This window comes from Scyliorhinus torazame, chromosome 14, assembly GCF_047496885.1.
Source record: "Scyliorhinus torazame isolate Kashiwa2021f chromosome 14, sScyTor2.1, whole genome shotgun sequence".
Lineage (NCBI taxonomy): Eukaryota > Metazoa > Chordata > Chondrichthyes > Carcharhiniformes > Scyliorhinidae > Scyliorhinus > Scyliorhinus torazame.
Genome location: NC_092720.1, coordinates 181850029 through 181870334, shown reverse-complemented (window position 1 = coordinate 181870334; position 20306 = coordinate 181850029). Strand labels below are relative to the sequence as shown.

At 47.6% G+C, this 20306-nt stretch overlaps 1 protein-coding gene and 1 non-coding gene across 2 annotated transcripts; both read left to right on the top strand.

The window, feature by feature from the left end:
* The first annotated feature begins 2064 nt into the window (after positions 1-2064).
* LOC140389087 (muscarinic acetylcholine receptor M2-like) lies at positions 2065-3459 on the top strand. The gene has a single exon (XM_072473245.1). The coding sequence runs from the start codon at positions 2065-2067 to the stop codon at positions 3457-3459; it is 1395 nt and encodes a 464-aa protein (XP_072329346.1).
* A 15264-nt stretch (positions 3460-18723) lies between these two features.
* On the top strand, positions 18724-18797 carry trnah-aug (transfer RNA histidin (anticodon AUG)). Its single transcript has one exon. It is a non-coding gene; the product is annotated as a tRNA-His (tRNA).
* Positions 18798-20306: the final 1509 nt, after the last annotated feature.

Below are 20306 nucleotides of genomic sequence, written 5' to 3'. Positions count from 1 at the left end.
TACACTGTTTCAATTTGATGGATTTCAGGACAATTGTTCTGAACTACATGTGGCTCTAAACCCACATCAATGTGTTGTTAAATGCTCCTAGATCAAGAGCAATTGGGGATGGTCAAATCTCCGATACTCACATACCACGAATAAAGAAACAAATGCCGAAATGCTGAACAATGCATAATAACCATCACATAGTGTAAAGTGTGCCACTGCACGACCCGTAATGATTGTTGATGAAGTTCTGGTTTTACATCACTTCATGCAGGTGTAAGAGTTCTTGGAGGACCTTCTGAAGACTAGTGGAAAATTCATGCATTCTTGAAGTTTGCTCTTTATTTTGATGCACCCGTTCTACAATACAATAAGTAGATTGTTTCTCAATATCTTTCTTCACTTCGTTTTAAATTGTATTTCGCTTTTTGCACTTCAATCCAAACATACATAAACTGGTGTGAATCAATTACATTATTTGCTGCTCTTGCATTGTCTACTATGTTGTGCATATTAACAATAATGGTTCAACCACATATTGCATAAGCATTTGCTCCCTTTGTCTTTTACTCTCTGGTTTTCACTCTTAGTTTTCATTTTATTTTCATGGTACTATTGGCACCCTAGCTTGTCCATCTTTATTTACCTCTCATTCTCTTCTGTTTTTTCCCATCCTGTGTTACCTTCTCAATTTGCCGTTATTATATTGTTTACCCTTCATTTCACTGCTATTTTTTCCGAGGAATTGTCTTCCCTCTGCCGTGATTTTGCAGTGCATTAGAGGCGCAGCCAGGTCGTGGCGTAGTGATATTGTTCCTTCGGCTGATTATCCAGAAACTCAAGGGAATGTACTCAGCCTGCAGTACGTATCTCAGAGCAGACAATGAAATATAAATTAAATTAGAAATCTGAGATTAGAGGTCCAACGCGTGGTTCATTATTGTCCTTTCGAGCGAGCAGTGATTCGTGGGATGATTTCCTCCAGAGGGCTGTAAAAACTGCGTTGATAAGTCTGTCAATAAGTTTCACAGACCTATAGAAGTTATTGCAGTCCATTTTTATGTGTTTTGTGAGATGGCATTCCAATTCTGTTCTCCCTTTATTCATCAGTTAATGGCCTTCATTCTTAACACCCTTCATCATCCATCAATGGTTGACTTTACTTTTGGTTTTCCACCTTGAAGGAATATATAGGTGTGGACAGCTACGTTATAATTTTTTGAAGAAGTATCATTGCCTGTGAACTGTCATGACTTATAACGCCTTTTTCCAATCGACCTCACCAATTTTGTCCCTCATGCATTCATAACTTCCTTCATGTAATTTTAACACCCTCGATTCAGAATGAACTTGCGCACTTTCAAATACATTGTAATATTCGACCACATTATGGTCACTCATCACGAAAGGTTATTTTGGACTTAATGCGATGGGTTACTGGGTTACATGGACAGGGTGGACATGTGGGCTTGAGTTAGGTGCTCTTCCCAAGGGCCGGTGCAGACTTGATTGGCCGAATGGCCTCCTGCTGTCCTGTAAATTATATGATTGAACAGCTAGATTATTAATTAGCCTTTTACGTTGTTCTTTCTGTGAGGGAAGAATAACACTGGAGCATCCCTTCTTCTTTCATCACGTCTCTCGGTGATATGGATTTTCAGCATAAGATAAGTTTGTGATCTGGCTACATGAACTCAAATAATTCAGAGGAGTGAAAGTATTCTTCCCTTAACAGGTTAGTATTTCGAAGCAAAAAGATGTTTCACCGGGAAGTATTGGATTGTTGTGCCTAAAAGCCTGCGAGATATGTTTGTAATACCGCTCATTCGCATCTGCTTTGAGTTCGACACAAGTAATTAACAATTAATTCATAATAATTTGTATAGTATGTGGCCTATGGGGTGTTTTCGAATTAAAACCGAGTCATTCTCAAAAAGAAGTCGGTAGTGTTTTATGTCCTTGCTGATAGAACTTCAATGAGTTACCAGTAGTGTTTTAACTTCAATTCATTTGAAATCTTATTTAATGTTCTACATTTAGGTCGTGCCAGTGATAACTGAACACCAGAAGGGAGTGATGGCAAACTCAACAGAGGTAAATGAATCTCTCAACAATCTTACAGGCGGGTTTGACACCGAAGGAGGGTATCCTTATACCACGGTCGAAGTCGTCTTCGTTGTAATTGTGACAGGAGCTTTAAGCCTGATGACAATTATTGGAAACATTCTAGTCATTGCTTCTATCAAACTAAACAGACAATTGCAAACTATTAACAACTACTTTATTTTCAGCTTGGCCTGTGCTGATTTAATTATTGGTTTGTTCTCTATGAATCTGTATACTATTTACACTGTTACTGGCTACTGGCCGATAGGCACCGTGTTATGCGATTTCTGGCTTGCTGTAGATTATGTTGCCAGTAGTGCTTCTGGCCTGAACCTGCTGATTATCAGCTTTGACCGCTACTTCTGTGTGACAAAGCCCCTCAGCTATCCCGTGAAAAGAACAACGAAAGTGGCAGGGATGATGATCGCAGCCGCTTGGGTGCTGGCATTTTTCCTTTGGGTACCTGCCATTCTCTTCTGGCAGTTCATCGTCGGAAAGCGAACTGTTGGTGACGGCGAATGTTATGTGCAGTTCCTCTCAAATCCAGCTGTCATTTTTGTCACTGCTATTGCTGCCTTCTATCTTCCTGTTATTATCATGGTGATTTTGTATGTGCAAATATCTCGGGCCAGCAGGAGTCGTTTGAAGGAGGATATAAAGGAGACTGAATCAAGTAAGCTGACAGTTGCTCACAGTCTCGGGCCGAGCAAAATAATGAAACAGAATAAGTACAACATACCAAATGGTACCAATGGGTTGGCACAGGTCAAAAAGCAAAATGACAAAATAACTGGGGAAATGACAATTAGTACTTGCGGCCAAGCAGCTGATAAGGATCTCCCCAATAAATCAACCTCCGGAAATATGGTCCAATTGAACCAGACGGAGAGAGGGACAATACAAGGGAGAATAATAAGTGTTTCTAATGATGAAAGCCGTTTCAGGACGAACAAATTCGAACTCTCTATCCTAAAGATAGTTGACAAATGCCAGAAAATCGACCACTGTGCCGGTACGGCAAAAATAGCATCAGACATCAATGACAAGAATGGGAATGCTAGAGAGATCCAAGCAGCCACAGTGATGAAAATGAAGGGTGCTATATCCCGAGGGGAGAAGGTTACCCGAACCATCTTGGCTATTCTCCTCGCCTTTATCCTCACCTTGAGCCCATACTTTGTCATGGTACTCATTAGCACCATTTGTTCAACATGTGTCCCCTACACAGCCTGGACTATTGGATACTGGCTCGTTTACATCAACAGTACCGTCAATCCAGCCTGCTACGCATTGTGTAATCCCACCTTCAAGAAAACCTTCAAGAATCTTATCTTGTGTCAGTACAAGAACATCGGTAGATCATGATAGAAACAATGACAAGAAAAATATTGTGAACAATTTGTACACATTGATAGTGGCGACTTTCATAATGTGCATCCAAAAACGTATGGAAATAATATTGTCGTTGTGAACATTGTTGGTCTAATTGACGTCTATTAAACGTAATATTGGACGCACATGTGTTCTATTCAATGGATGTGTAATGTGTGGACCCCGGGAGTGCCACTCAGTTCCTGAACTCATTATAGCCCTCGTTCACACATGGACAAAACGGTTGAATTCACAAGGAAATGTGTCAGTGTCTGCCCTTAACTCCAAGGTCGCATTTGACCGAATGTGGCAGCAAAGAGCCATAGCAAAATTGGCGACTATGGATAGCATGAGGGGTAAGTATTCGTTGTTTGGAGTCATACAGAGTGCAAAGGACGTTGGCTCTAGTTGTTGCGAGTCAATCATCTCAGGAGATCACTGCAGGATTCCCCCAGGTGAATGGCCGATACAACCATCATCAGCTGCTTCATTTATAACGCCATAAAACATAGGATCAGATGTTAGGCCATTCGGCACGTCAAGTGAACTCCGCCATCCTACTCCGCCATTCAATCATGGCTAATATGTTTATCATCCCCATTAGCCTGCCTTCTCCCCATAGCCCCTGATCCGCTTATTAATCAATAACTGTCTATCTCTGTCTTAAAGAAACTCAGAGATTTGATCTCCACAGACTTCTACTGCCAAGAGTTCCACAGGTTCACCACCCTCTGGCTGAAGAAAGTCCTCCTCATCTCCGTCTTAAAGGATAGCCCTTTCAGTCTGAGGCTGTGGCCTCGGGTTCTAGCTTTTCATCCTACGACCCCTCTCTGGTGGTTTCGAAGTTACAAAGCAAGGAAAAAACCCAAAACGCATCTCTTCCCGCTCTGCACCGAATCCCCACTCTGTTTCAAATTCTCGTTTAAGGATTCCATTGTCTTTGCCTCCCTCTGGATGTGGCCTCCCCTACTGCTCGTGCGCGAAGCTCAGTACCTCCTTTCTTAATTACCTTCTTTCCATCTCAGTGTCAGCATTGGTAATGTCCGCTAATGATGGAACCATTCGTTGCTTCTGAAATACTGAAGCAGTCCGTGTCAAAATGCAGCAAGTCGTGAACAATATCCAGACTTCGGCAGAGGGGCAGGGAACCTTCATGCAACAGAACTGCAATTACCACCTCCAACAAGTGAGAATCTAACCATTTGCCCTTCACATTTCATTCACATAGCAGAGTCCCTACTGTCAGTATTTTAGGGGTGTTCATTCGACGTTCTCCCTGTGTCTGCGTGGGTTTCCTCCAGGTGCTCCGGTTTCCTCCCATAGTCCGAAGATGCGCAGGTTAGGTGGATTGGTCAAACTAAATAGCCCTTAGTGTCCAAAATGTTTGGGTGTCCAAAACGTTTGGGTGGGGCTACTGAGTTACAGTGATAGGGTGGAGGTGTGGGCTTGGGTAGGGTGCGTTTTCCAAGGACCGGTACAGACTCGATGAGACGAATGGCCTCCATCGACACTGTAAATTCTATGATTCTACAAGCAGGCACTTAAATGTACCAGCCAATAATGTGGCTGCAATAGAAAGTCAACGTTTATTAATACTGCCACAAGTAATTCACCTCCTGACTCTAAAAGACCTGCCTACACATTGCAAGGTACAACTCAGGAGTATGATTGAAAACATTTCCGAGGTGATTACAGCTCCAATACTGTGGAATATCGACAGCAACCAGGGCAAAGCAGCCCGCTTAATTGACACCTCTTCCACAAACATTCACTCCCTCCACTGAGGCACAGTAGCAGCAGTGTGCCATCTGCAAGATGAACTGCGCAAAATCAACAAGGCTCCAAACACTGAACTACTACCATATACATGGACAAAGGCAGGTGCATGGTAACACCACCGGCTGCTGGTTCCCGTTCCAGCCACTCACCATCCTGACATGGAAATATTTCGCTGATGCTTCACTGTTGATGAGTGAACATCTTGCAACTCTCTCCCTAACAGCGTTGTGGTTGTACTTACACCTGTGGAGTTCACCGGTTCAAGAACGGGTCTCGCCACCAGCTTCTCAGGAGAAATTAGCGATGGGCAACAAATGCTGGACGAACCAACCACGCACACTTCCTTTGAATGATTTAACATAATTCCTACAAAAAGAATATCCATCCTTGTTTTCGGCATGTGAGCCTTAAAAATCCAACTTACAACTTTCCCTCGAATCCCAGATGCTGTTATACATAGAATCATAGAATTTATACTGCAGAAGAGGCCATTCGGCCCATCGATTCTGCACTGGCCCTTGGAAAATGCACCCTACCAAAGCCCATACCTCCACCCTATCCCCACACCTCCACCCTATCCCCTTAACCCCATCTAACTGTTTTTCGACACGAAGGGCAATTTAGCATCGCCAATCCACCTAACCAGCACATCTTTGGACTGTAGGAGGAAACCGGAGGACCCGGAGGAAACCTGCGCAAACACGGGGAGAACCTGGAGACACCGCACAGCCAGGGACCCAAGCCGGGAATTGAACCTGGGTCCCTGGAGCTGTGAAGCAACTCTGCCAACCACTATGCGACCGTGCGTGATACCGTGATTAGTGTACCCTCGGATATTTGTCAAAAGCGGAGCTACAAACAAGTTGGATGGCATCGAATGTTCTACATTTTTTATTATCCCCTCAATTTTTCAGTCGCATTAGTAATGCAGGAGGCTAAAAGGTCTACTCCATTTCCTCGGCACAATGTTTGTTGTGAAATTTCTCCGACTGCCCATGATCAATCTGGCCTTCTCTAAATGACAATTTGCAGAATCTCTCAGAATTCCAATCATTTCCCACCACTTTGATTATTCTACCAAACATGGTAGTAATCGGGATATCATTTCGTGGCATTTTCTCGCCCATTTACTTCGACCGCCTATGGTGTCCTGAAGCTTCCTTGCATCCACGAAGTTTGCTGTCCTCAGGAAAGGTGGAAGAAATACAATTCGTCCCCTAATCCTAATAATTTGTGTACATTGTGAACAGTTGTGGACCGAGCACTGATCCTGGTCGTAACCCCACTAGGAACAGTCTTCCATTCTGTGAAAGATAAATGTATTTTTAAACTCTGCTTTCTGCCTGTTTACCTCTTCCAAATCCATAATAGTACAATTCGATATGGTCCATTTGTATTTACTGGCTCCTGTATGGGACTACATCAAAAGCGTTCTGCAAATCCAATTGCACCACAGCCACCGATTCTCCTTTATCTAAAATACAATAGCACTCCTCTCCCCAAAACAAATCTAACTAGTTTGTCAAACGTGATTCCCCTTTAAGGTAGGCAGTTACCAAATCATTCATAAAATGTCCTCACGTGCTTCGCAACTACTGAAGTCAACCTAACAGGACCCCAGTTCTCCATTACTCCCCTTCCTCCATTCTTAAATATTGACGTTGCATTGGCTAAGTTCCTGTCAACAGGCACCTTTCCACAATGTAAGTTATGTTGGAAGACAATCACCAATGTGTCCACATTTAGTACTTACAACATTAATTCTCCTTACCGAAGGATCAACATGCCATAGAAGAATGTAACGGAGGTTCGCCAGAATGATTCCAGAGACAGTGGGATTGGTCAATCTGGAGGATTTGAGGACAATATGCCAAAAATCTCGAGAGTTTAGAAGAGCAAAATGCGATTTAGATTTGCAGAAACATTCTCACCGTGCTCGACAAGGTAGATACATGAAGGATATTTCTGACGGCTGGTGGTCGGCACCAGAGGAACAGTCTCATAATCAGTGGGAGGCCATGTAGGACTCAATAGGGAGGACGTTCTTCACTAAGAGCAAGTGCATTGGAGGTACTGTCGTGGATTGTATTAAAGACAGACAACGAATTCTAGATATAAAATGTACCAAGGGGTATAGGGATTGTGCAAGAAAAGAACATTGATGCAGAAGGTTAGCCAAAATCAAATTGAATGCAGGGGAAGGCGAGGGGGGCCGAGTGGCCCGTGCCTCCTTATATGTCCTAGGTTCAATTGAATAGGCAGCATCAAAAGCAAAATGCTGCTGAACTTTTCTTAGTGTTCCACTTAGTACAGTAACAGAGATTGGACTTAGGCCCCACCTAAGTAGATTAACTTCCTCTTTTTCTTTTTTTAATAAATGTTTTTTATTGAGTTTTTGAACAAAGTATATTTACTGTTATACACAGGACAAGAAACATATATATATACATATGTACACACATATATAGAAGAGAAGGGCACACCGAAACATACCAAAGAAAAGAATATAGTAAATAGTAAAAAAAGAATACAATAAAAAATAAAATAGAATAACTGGTAGGGTATTGTGCACCAGCTCAACAGCACAACTCTGTACACCTGGCAAAATTATTTACAACACATAAGTAGGCCACTGTTTGCGGGGGTGGGGGGGGAGGGAGGTAGGGGTGCGGTGGAGACTGGGGAGGTAAATAAACATTCGAGTGCCGGAAAAACAATTATAGTGGGCAATATTCGAATGGGTTTGGTGTTGTTGTCGCTTGCTTCTCCCGGACGGATGTCGCTGCCATCTCGCGCTCACCTCTGCTTCAGCTGTTCCTCCCATCTTTCGTCTTTATTCTCCTCGTTCCCTGCTCCTGGCGATGCCATGTTGGTTATTGTATCCCGTGCCTTCCTTCTGGCTCTCATTTCCCTGCTCCCCCACCTCTCTTGTTCTCCTCTCTTGTTCCCTGTCTCTTTGCCCTCCCCCTCCTGTGGTTTGCCTTTCTTTCCTCTTAGGTTTGGCTATCCACCCCCCCCCCCCCCACCCCCACCCCTTCCCTCCCTCCCAGTCTATCTCTCCCTTTCATGCTTTGGCTACTTTCCCCTGGTTCATGGCTACCTGGCTATTCTTCCCCTTGTTCGTTGGTCACAAACAGGTCCCGGAACAATTGCGTGAATGGCTCCCACATTCTGGAAGCTGTCATCTGACCCTCGAATGACGAATTTGATTTTCTCCATTTGGAGAGATTCCAAGCGGCCGGACGACCAGTCTGCACCTTTGGGTGGTGCTGCTGACTGCCAGCCAAACAGCATTCTACGGTGGACGATCAGGTGGGCAAAGGCAAGGGCGTCCACCCTCCTCCCCAGGAATAGATCTGGCTGGTCCAAAACCCCGAAGGCCGTCACTTTCGGGCATGGCTCCACCCTCATCCCCACCACTTTGGACATTGCCTCGAAGAAGGCTGTCCAGTACCCTGCAAATCTGGGGCAAGACCAGAACATGTGGGCGTGGTTGGCCGGGCCTCCTTGGCACCGTTCACATCTATCCTCCACCTCTGGGAAGAACCTACTCATACGGGTTCTTGTTAAGTGGGCTCAATGTATTACATTTAGTTCCGTCAGGCTGAGCCTTGCACACATGGAGGTGGAGTTGGCCCTATGCAGTGCTTCGCTCCAGAGTCCACACCCTATCTCAATCCCCAGGTTCTCCCATTTCTTTCTTGTTGCGTCCAGTACGGTGTCGGCCCTCTCTACCAGTCGGTCATACATGTCACTACAGTTTCCTTTGTCTCGTATGCGTGCGTCCAGTAGTTCTTCCAGTAGTGTCTGTCATGGCGGTTGTGGGTACGTCCTTGTCTCCTTTTGTAGGAGGTTTTTGAGCTTTAAATACCTTAGCTCGTTCCACCTCGTGGCTGGAATTTCTCTATCAGTTCATCCAATGTTGCGATCCTGCCGTCCGTGTATAGGTCAATGACTGTCAGTGTCACTCCGAGGTGCCCACAGCTTTTGAAGGTGGCGTCGGTCAGTGCTGGTGTGAACTGATGGTTGTTGCAGATGGGAGCTTTGTCCGACATTTTGGGCAGGCCAAATTGCTGCCGTAGTTGGTTCCAGGATTGGAGGGTGGCTATCACCACCGGGCTGCTGGAGGGTTTATTGGGTGCGATGGGAGAGCTTCCGTGGTGAGGGCACGGAGGGAGGTCCCCATGCAGGAAGCCTCTACAGTGCGCACCCACTCGGCTTCTGGTTCCTTGATCCATCCCCTTATTCGCTCGGCCAACGCCGCCCAGTGGTAGAATTGTAGGTTTTGGAGGGCAAGCCCCCCCCCCCTCACCCCTGGATTTTGAGTTTTGTAGGACGTTCTTTGGGATCCTACCATTCTTCCACCCCCCCCCCCCCCATTCAAACGCCATGATTAGTTTGCCCAGCGCTTTGAAAAAGGCATTCGGATGTAGATCGGAATGGATCTAAGTAGGAAGAGGTACCTGGGCAGTACGTTTATTTTGATCATCTGGACTCTCCCCGTGAGTGAGAGTGGGAATGTGTTCCATCTTTGCAGGTCCTTTGTTACTTCCTCCGTCAGACTGGTGTGGTTCCATTTGTAGATCTCTTTCCTGTCATAGGGTATTTGGACCCCCAGTTAGCGGAATTTGTGTCGGGCTTGTTTAAACGGCAGTCCTGTTAGTGCTGCCCCCCCCCCTCCCCCAACCCCACTACTTCTGGGTGTACTGGGAAGATCTCGCTTTTGCTCATGTTGTGTTTGTAGCCCAAGAAGACGCCAAACTCTTTCAGGAGCGCGATGATTCCGTCCATGCTGCTCTGTGGGTCCGAAATGCAGAGGAGCAGGTCATCTGCATGGAGTGAGACTCTGTGCCCTGTGCTTCCTCTTCGGATCCCGCTCCAGCTTTTTGATGCTCTGAGCGCGATTGCTAGTGGTTCGATGGCTATAGCGAACAGCAGCGGGGACAGTGGGCATCCTTGTCTGGTGCCCCTGTGCAGCTGGAAGCATCGGGAGTTGGCATTGTTGGTCCATATGCTCGCCATGGGAACGTTGTATAGGAGCTTTATCCAGGAGGTGAACCCTGTTCCAAGCCCAAACTGTTCCAGTACCTCGATGCGCTATTTCCATTCGACTCTGTCGAAGGGCTTTTCTGCATCTGGGGAGACAATCACCTCTGGTGTTCTCTCCCGGAGAGTGTCATTATCACGCTCAGCAGGCGCCTGATGTTCGAGGTAAGCTGTCTACCTTTGACAACCGTCTGGTCCTCTGCGACCACCTCAGGTACACAGTCTTCTAGCCTTTTGGCTAGGATTTTGGCCAGTATTTTGGCATCTGCATTCAACAGTGAGAAGGGTCTATATGACCCACATTCCGTTGGGTCTTTGTGTTTCTAAGGTATCAGCGAGATTGAGGCCTGTGCTTGCGTGGGTGGCAGTGTGCCCCTAGCTAGTGAGTCTGTGAAAATCTCCCGCAGGTGTGCGGCCAGTGATGTCGCACATTTTTTGTAGAAGTCTGCCAGGAACCCGTCTAGTCCTGGCGCCTTACCCGCCTGCATGGAGCTAATGTTGTCCATGATCTCTCCCAGTGCTAGTGGTGCTTCCAAGTCCCGTTTTCTGCCCTCCCCCACGACTGGAATGTCCAGTCCATCAAGGAACCGTTTCATCCCGGATTCCCCCATTGGGGACTTTGAGGTGTACAGCCCTTGGTAGAAGGCCTTGAAGGTTTTGTTGATCTTTTCTGGTTCAGTTTCTAACGTGCCTCTGGTATCCCTGATTTGTGCAATTTCTTTGGCGGCTGCCTGCTTTCTCAGCTGGTGTGCCAACAGGCAGCTGGCTTTGTCTCCGTGTTCGTATAGGGTCCCACGTGCCTGGCGGAGTTGGTGCACTGCTTTCCTGGTGGAGAGCAGGTCAAAGTTCCTTTGTAGCTCTTTCCTCTCCGCCGGGAGCTCCACGATCGGTGCCTCAGAGTATTTACGGTCTATCACCAGTATGGAGTCGACCAGCTGCTGCCCAGCCGGCCTTTCCTCTCTATCTCTTCGCACTTTGAAAGCAATGATTTCCCTTCTTATTACGGCCTTTAGCGCTTCCCAGAACGTGGAGTGTGAGACCTCCCCATTCTGGTTGTTTTCTGTGTAATCTGCTATGGCCCACGATATACTTTCGTTGAAGGCCTTGTCAGCTGGTAGGGCACCGTCCAACCTCCATGTGGGGCGTTGGGCCCTGCCCATCTCCAGCCGCATGTCCATGTTTGTGGAGCGTGGTCTGACATCACAATTGCGGAGTATTCCACTTTGTCTATCCCCAGAAGCACCGTTTTTCCCACCACAAAGAAGTCAATTCTGGTATATACATTGTGTACTGGGGAGAATAAGGAGAATTCCTTCTCCCCCGGTGTGCGAATCTCCAGGGGTCCACCGCTTCCACCTGCTCCATAAAGTGACTGAGTTCCCTTGCCATGCTTGAGGTTTTCCCCGTTTTGGGGTTTGACCTGCCTGTCTTTGGATCCTGGACACAGTTGAAGCCCACCACCCCCCCCCCACCCCACCGCCCCCCCCCTCCACCCCATATGCATTGCTAAGTCAGGTATTTCTGCCATGGTCTTCTTGATGAAGCTCGTGTCGTCCCAGTTGGGTGTGTACACGTTAACTCGTACTACCGGTGTTTCCTCCAGAGCCAACTGACCATGACGTACCGTACCCTCCCCGGGTCCATAACCGTCTTTGTCGTCCTAAACATCGTCCTCTTGCCAATCAATATCGCCAACCCCCTGGCCCTTGTCCCATAGCAGGAATGATAGGTTTGTCCAGCCCAGCCCTTTCTTACCCGCAGTCGGTCCTGCTCTCTCAGGTGTGTCTCTTGGAGGAAGACTACGTCAGCTGTCATATTTCTTAGGTGGGTGAGGACTCTGGATCTCTTCATTGGGCCGTTGAGTCCCTTTCCGTTCCAGGTGACTATCCTGGTGGGGGGCTTCTGCCCCCTCGCTCCTCTGGGATTAATCATACTTACCTGGTGGACGGGCCCCTGCCCTCCGCGGTTTCCCTTTGTTAGGTGGCCGCCAGGGTGGCCGCTGTCACTGCTCTCTCCATGTGATTGGTACCCTGCACTCCGGGGTTTCTCATTGTCCCGGCAGGACAAAACATGGCCGCCCACTGTGCGTCCGCCACACGGATAGTCCATGCACTCTCGCGTCTCCCTTTGCCTGAGACCGTACTGTGTGGGTGCTTGCAGTGATTCCTTTTTTCGAGCCCTTTGTTGTGGCACTTTGTAGCCCTATTCCTTTTCTAGCCTTGATTGTCCCTCCTTCCCTGTGCCCATCCTCCCCGGGCTCTTCATCCCTGTGCCCCTCCTCCCCCCTGGTCTCTCCCTTTCCCCCCTCTCCCGTATACCCCTCCTTTGTCCCGCTTTCCCCTGTTCCTATCCCCGTTTGCTCGCACGTCTCTGTTGTGTGGTCACACCCACCCCCTGCCTGGTGCTTTCCCCCCTGTTGGGGGTGCGCTGCGGCCCTGCTTTGTTGCATGCCCCCAACGCTAGCTTTCCTGCTAGTACGGTGGCCCCCCTCTCGGGGGTTACTCTCTCGCTTCTACCCTGCCCGACCTCTGCGGTTTTCTGCCTGCTCTCCCCCTGTCCTACCCTGCACTCCTCTTGCTTGCTCTCCCTTCTGCCCCCTCGTGCTGGGGCCTGGCCTCCCACCTGAAGCAGTCCATCGGCTGTGGTTTGCTCTTTGTTCAGGGTGCGCTCACCATGACGTGAGCGGGAGGGCTGACGTTGCCTCCCTCCTCCACCCCCCCCCCTCCCCATCGGCGTGTTGTTGCTGCTTGCCAGGAGCACCTGATTTCTCCCCTCGCTGGTGGTTTTCCAGACTGTGTTCCTCAACAAACTTGTTTGCTTCGGCGGGGGCTGTAAAGAAGTATTCTCTTTCTTAGTATGTGACCCAGAGTTTCGCTGGGTACAGCATACCAAAACGCATGTTGCTCTTGTGAAGAGCTACTTTCGCTCTATTGAACTCTGCCCGACTCCTGGCTAGGTCTGCCCCAATTACCTCATAAATTCTGATGGCGTGTCCTTCCCATTTTCAGGTTCTGTTTTTCCTGGCCCAGCGCAGGATTGTTTCCATATCTTAGCACCGGTGCAGTTTAGCTACAACTGCTCTCGGGTGGTCCCCTGCCTTGGGCTTCGGGCGCAGCGACCGGTGTGCTCTGTCCATTTCTGGTGGATTGGGAAAGGTTTTCCTCCCCACTAAGTTGCCCAGCATCTCGGCCACGTATGTCGCAGGGTTTCTACCCTCGATCCCCTCTGGTAGGCCCACTATCCTGACATCTTTCCTTCTCGGGTGGTTTTCCTGGTCGTCCACTCTGCCCTTCAGGCTCCCCTGTGTTGTGCCCAGTCTCGCCACCTGCCTCTCCAGGCCGTGATCCGGTCGCTCCTGTCAGTCGCTGCTTTCTCCAGCTCCTTAATGGTCGCCTCTTGGGCTTCGGTTTCTCCCCTTGGGCGTCCTATTTCTCCTCTGCTCTGTCCAGGGCATGCTGCACCTCCGTCAGGGCCTTGGCCATTATTGCCTGCACTGCGGCCTCTATGTCTGCCCTAGCCTCTGCCTTGTTTACCTGCTGATGTTCCCTCAGTGCATCGGCAAATGCTGACTTCCAATTCCAGCTCCCCCCCTGGTCCCGGGGGAGAATGCACCTGTCTGCCCAGCTGTTTTTGATGCGGCGATACTTCCGTTCTGCCGCTTTGTGCGCTGATTAGCTCGTCTGAACTGGCTCGCCCATTGCCCCGTCTGCCTTTGGTGCCCCCTGTTCCACCTGCTTTGGCTCCCTTGTGGCATTTTTCTTTCCCCCCCTTCCCTTTCTTTTCTTTTCCCTGCCTTTTTTCTCCCTTTCCCCCCCTTTTTTTTGTTTCTTCCCTTTTTCTTCTTCCCTCCCTTCTCTCATTTACCACTTTATTTTTCCTCTTTTATAAAATTCTTCTCAGGTAAACTTGTTTTGGGTGAGAGAAAAAAGTGCAAAAAGATTCCCCCCCCCCGCCCCTCTCTTTAAGAGTTTTCATTTCAGAGTTTTGTTTTTGCAAAAGTTCTCTTTTCCTTCCTTTTCCCTCACACACCCAAGGTCGAGCGAGAGGGAGAGAGGCTTCTGGTGGGGAGTCCCTCTTTGTTCCTGCCTCGTGGTGGTCGCGCGGGGGGGGGGCGGTCGGTCCCCCCTTCGGTCCCCCCTGCTGTCCCCGCTGCTTGGTCCGGCCCGCCGCTCGTCCACCCTGCTCTCTCCTGCTGGGGGAGGGCGGGGGGTCGTCGGTCGCTCCTCCGTTCCATCTTCCCTGCAGGTTCGGCCCCCGCTTCTCCGGGCCCACGCTTCGATCCGGGCCGCCAATTGTCCTGCCCTGCGCTCTGCTGCCATACCTGTGGCGCCGGGGGGGGGGGGGGGGGCGTTGCCGCCGCCGCTCCCGAGGGGGGGTTGCCGCCGCCACTCCCGAGGGCCCAGTTCCCCATCTCCAGATTTCGCGGATCTTTAATTTTGTTTTCCACGGGGACCCCCTGAAAAAGCCCCGACTTCTTGGACCTGCGGGAGCATTTTTACTGTGACCGCTCCGCTCACGAACGCCACCCAGGACACAGTTTATTAACCACAAAAGCTTCCACTCCCTTCAACTTCCTATTTTTCTAAGCAGTCATACTGAGTTATTTTCGATGTCAATCGCAGTAACATTGTCTATATACATTGTAATTACCATCAATGCAAGGTAATTGCAGTGTCAAAGGGAAGACAAATAAGGCAGGATCCTCCAGTCCCCCAGCCGTGTGCTTCTCTGCGGCCCACGGATCGCTGCTGATGCGAGTCTCTCCTCCTGCCAATTGCCATTAAGAGTTCCCATTGATGCCACCCCACAGCCGTGAAACCTGCAGCCAGAGGGAAAAGAGAATCCGAAGGACTGAATAATTCAAGCCGCAAATAAAGCCCCGAAGTGGCTTGTCCGGACCAATAACACTGGCAACCTCTGATTGCTGAAATGTACTGTTCTGTGAAATTGAATGGAAGATTTACATCTCAAATCCTATCAAGGGGTTTGAAGACATCTGCCGGATTTGTCTTTTGTTGAAGCCCCTGACACTTGTATGGGCTGCTGGTTTAAACACATTTGTCTGAGGCAGTAAATGTGAGGGAAGGGTAAGTGAAAAAGTAACCTCACGATTGCGTGCTTTGTCCCGTTATTCCAGTGGTGGGTGGGAGGATGCCCCACCTTGTCAGTGAGGGGTGGAGAGGAGGAGAATGCCGCGACACCACGTACGGTTTCCCTGAGGAATCTTGGTAAGATCTGGCGCTGCTTCCAGTTGATAGTAAACACTTCTGCCACTGTGATGCAAGGATTGAATGTTTGAAGTAAGGGTGCCAAACTCGTTTTGTCCTTCATTCTCCATTCTCCACCCATCGGGAATGCTGAACAGAGAGGCGCTCAAAGGAGAATCCACATCCCTACAGGTTATCACTCCTCAAGTGTTTTTCTAAGTATTTGAGAACGGAATGAGAGTTTCTACCTCTAGCAACGTATCAGACAATGAACTCTAAACCCCCCACTACATGCTGAAGGCAAAGAAATGCTCAGAAAATCCGTTCTAATCAGTCGACAAATTACTTAAATTCATGCTCCTATTATTGATCTCTCCGCGCAGTAATGTTGATACTTCCAATCCCATTTAGCTGAGTCCACAATATGTTCTAAATAACTCAATTATATTTCCACTCGAGTCTCCTCTGTTCCAGTGATATTACCAGAAGCAGATTCAATCACGCCGGAATTAGGATCTTTCTTCAATTTTTCCAGATCCCCAATACACCCTCAAGTATGATAGCACCATTGCGATCATGTAACCAGAGTAGTGCTCAGTACTACAGCCGTGTCCTAGTGCATCCATTGAACAATACTAACGTCGCTCCCCTGCACTGGACTTTAGATCTCATTGGATAACATATTGTATGCCTTCTTGGCCCTTGATCTACCTGTTCTGCTATCTTCAACAATTCAGGAGTATAGCAGTAATATTCCTGTGTACGTCCATGTTTCTGAAAATATCACCGGTTGTTATATATGATCTTGCTTCGTGCCTCTCCCAAAATCCATTAACTCGCACTTCTATCACGTTGATGGGGCAAAGCCAAAATGAGGACTGACTGACACGTTGAACATTTTTAAGCAAGTCAAGCTTATTTAAAATACAGAAAGGTCGAAGACAAATATAGCTTGGCATCCAAGTGCTGCAAAATCTAAATCAGTGACTGAGAATTTTCTCTATGAATGCTAATGTGTTCTATGAGATATACCGTTATCGCATCCTTTTCTTTCCAGATAGCGCTACATCAAAAGTGAACAACATCTGACTGTCAACTCCTGTGGCGTTAATGTAAACTAATTATCAGTCCAGCAGAAAGCACATCCTGTAATTCAGTCGCCAAAACCTTTGTGGCTATTCGCCCTTTCCAATAATTCAAATGAGGTTGCAACCAGGGGCTCGTTTAGCACAGTGGGCTAAATAGCTGGCTTGTAAAGCAGAGCAAGGCCAGCAGCGCGGGTTGAATTACCGTACCAGCCTCCCCGAACAGGCGCCGGAATGTGGCGACTAGGGGGTTTTCACAGTAACTTCATTTGAAGCCTACTTGTGACAAGAAGCGACTTTCAATTCATTTCATTTCAACTACAAACAAGATGCAAAAACTGACGAAACTGGACTTTGCTGAGTGTGACACAGAAGCAAGGAAAGAAGGCAGCAGTCAACCCGGGTATTTTCGGCAAAATACATGGGTGGGAGTTTGCTGGCAGAAGCATTGTCTGGCCTGGCCGGCAGCGCACCCCGTCCCATAGATGTCCTGGCGGTGTGGGAGTGCGTTCAATGAGAAATTCCATTGACAATATAGCGGGCGTTGAGATTCCGGCCTCAGCGGATGGCCAGAGAATTCTCCAATGACGCCAGCAGCAGTAGCATAGCGGACTCACAATGAGGACTTCAGGCCCATCTCTCTCTGATTGCTGGATGCAGCCAACTCAGCAAAGATACACCTGAAAAGGAAGCACGGCAATGGGCTGGATGATCGGGTTCACCAACCGCTTGGCACGCTGTTCGCTGGCAGTGGGATTCTCTCTTCCCGCCACTTGTCAACGGGATTTCCCATTGGGAGCAGTACTCAGAGTGTGGGGACCGGTACAAACAGGACCAATTATCCCAGGGAGGGACCGCGACAGATGTCCTGGAGGGAGTCATTTCTCGAGTGCTTGGTGGGGGTTTAACATAAAATGGCAGGAGATGGAAACCTACGCAAGGAGTCAGTGGATGTTAGAAACAAGGACAAAAACAAAGACAGAAAGGGGAATAAGAAAATTGCTTGGCAGTGAAACTAATGGCCAGATTTACGCAGCGAACAATATTGGGAGTGAAACAAATAATTTGAAAAAGACAAGCTTAAAAGCATTATGCCTTAACACAAGGAAACATTCACAATAAAGCGGATTAACTAATCGCGCAAATAGATGTAAGCAGGCATGATCTAATCCGGATTATGGAGGCAGGGGACCAGGGTTGGGATCCGAATGACCAGGGATATTCAGTATTTAGAAAAGAAAGGAACAGGTATTGGAGTGGCAGTGCTGGTTGCACAGGAAAGTGACGCAGCAGTGAGGAAGGATATTAGCTCTGTCAATGTAGAATCTGTATGGGTAAAGCTGAGAAATACGAAGAGCAAAGAAAATTAATGAGCATCGTATATAGACCCCCAAACTGCAGTGGTGATGTTTGGAAGGTCGTTAAAGGAAATTAGAGATGCATGCGATAAAGGAACGTCTGTTATTGTGGATGATTGTAATCTGCATATAGATTGGGCAAATCAAATTAGACACAATACCGTACTGGAGTAATTACTGGAGTGTATACGGGATGGTTTTCAGGACCAAAACATTGAGGAGCCAACTGGACGGTCGGTCATCCTGGACTGGGCACTGTGAAATGAGAACAGAATCATTGGCAATCTAGTTGTGCGAGCCCCCTGGGTGTGAGCGGCCAACATATGATAGAATTTGTCATCAAACTGGAGAGTGAGTAGCTGAGTCTGAGACAAGAGTCTGGATTTTAAGAAAGGAAAGTAGGATGGTATGATAGATTGGAAAAAGTTACTTAATTGGATGACAGTGGATATGCACTCCGGAAAATACAGTTTAATATTAGTTTCATTGCTAATACCTGGAAGCAGAAAATACAATGGCTCGAATGTAGAAGCCTGGAGGCACGTTATTGAGTGAACGACGGATAATGGTGTAGTCTTTGTTCTGTGACACAGTCACCATGGCTTGAAACACGGACTCCGTTCTCTCTCCACAGATGCTGTCAGGCCTGCTGAGATTGCCCGGCGTTTTCTGTTTTTGTTCCAGATTGGTGCATCAGAAATAATTTGCTGTTCCGATGTGCACAAGATGAGACTGTTTCCATCATAATTTGGCATGTTTATTCAAGCAAGCACCGCATTTGTCGTCTCTGTGGCGCAATCGGTTAGCGCGCTCGGCTATGAACTGAAAATTTGGTGGTTCGATCCCACCCAGAGATTAAATATTATCCCACCCTCGGATGGTGTTTTTTATATCTCATCGCTCTGTGGGATCGAATCACCCACCATGGTGCTTTTTATATTTCATGCCACATTTGACTTGATTTATTTCCTCCGGTTCCAATATTAAACACGCCAAATGTTGACATTCTGATTTTAAACCGTCAGTTCACATCCAAAGACATAATCAATATTAATTCGAAGTTCCAGAGAGAGACAATCACCCCAATAGCAACAGTGGGACGAAAGGGGCTTTGGTTTTCCACATTGGAACAAAGAGTGTGAGACGGCGACTGAGAGGCTCTCCAAAGTGCAACTGGTCTGTGTGCGGAGAAGTTCAATCGTGGAAAAAGAGAGAGTTTGTTAGCACTGACAATATTCAGGAATGAGAGGAAAGGGATACAGGGTGAAATGGTTTCAAAAAGATCAGCAAGGGACGATGCAACCAAGGTGCTCCGTAGAATACACGTATCCAGCTAAAATGGTAATCGATGGTCATAGAACATAGAACAATACAGCGCAGTACAGGCCCTTCGGCCCACGATGTTGCACCGAAACAAATGCCATCTAACCTACACTATGCCATTATCATCCATATGTTTATCAAATAAACTTTTAAATGCCCTCAATGTTGGCGAGTTCACTACTGTAGCAGGTAGGGCATTCCACGGCCTCACTTCTCTTTGAGTAAAGAACCTACCTCTGACCTCTGTCCTATATCTAGTACCCCTCAGTTTAAAGCTATGTCCCCTCGTGCCAACCATTTCCATCCACGGGAGAAGGCTCCCACTGTCCACCCTATCCAACACCCTGATCATTTTGTATGCCTCTATTAAGTCTCCTCTTAACCTTCTTCTCTCCAACGAAAACAACCTCAAGTCCATCAGCCTTTCCTCATAAGATTTTCCCTCCATACCAGGCAACATCCTGGTAAATCTCCTCTGCACCCGCTCCAAAGCCTCCACGTCCTTCCTATAATGCGGTGACCAGAACTGTACGCAATACTCCAAATGCGGCCGTACCAGAGTTCTGTACAGCTGCAACATGATGGTCAATCTGGCACACGTTAGCATGACCAATCCAACGAACCTTCACATCTTTCGACTGAGGGATTGACCTCGATCAGACGGAGAAAACCGATGCAGACACCGGGACAACGTCCAAATACCATATGTTTGCGATGAATCAAGAAATTGTTATGTATTATATATTATAGCGATTGCACTGTTTTTTTATAAGCCTGGGGATAAAGTGTATATATCCTTGTTGCAGGAACATTATTACAGAACCAAGGTTAAGGTATCCGAATTGTGTATTCACTAAAGTTGTAATTAGAGAGTTATAAAGTGTCAGCTATGCGAGATTCCAAACAGTTGATGACCAAGTACATCAGCAGTTACACGTTGATTTGCCGTCTCTGTGGCGCAATCGGTTATCGCGCTCGGCTGTAAACCGAAAAGTTGGTGGTTCCATCCCACCCAGAGATCAAGTATTATCCCGCCCTCGGAT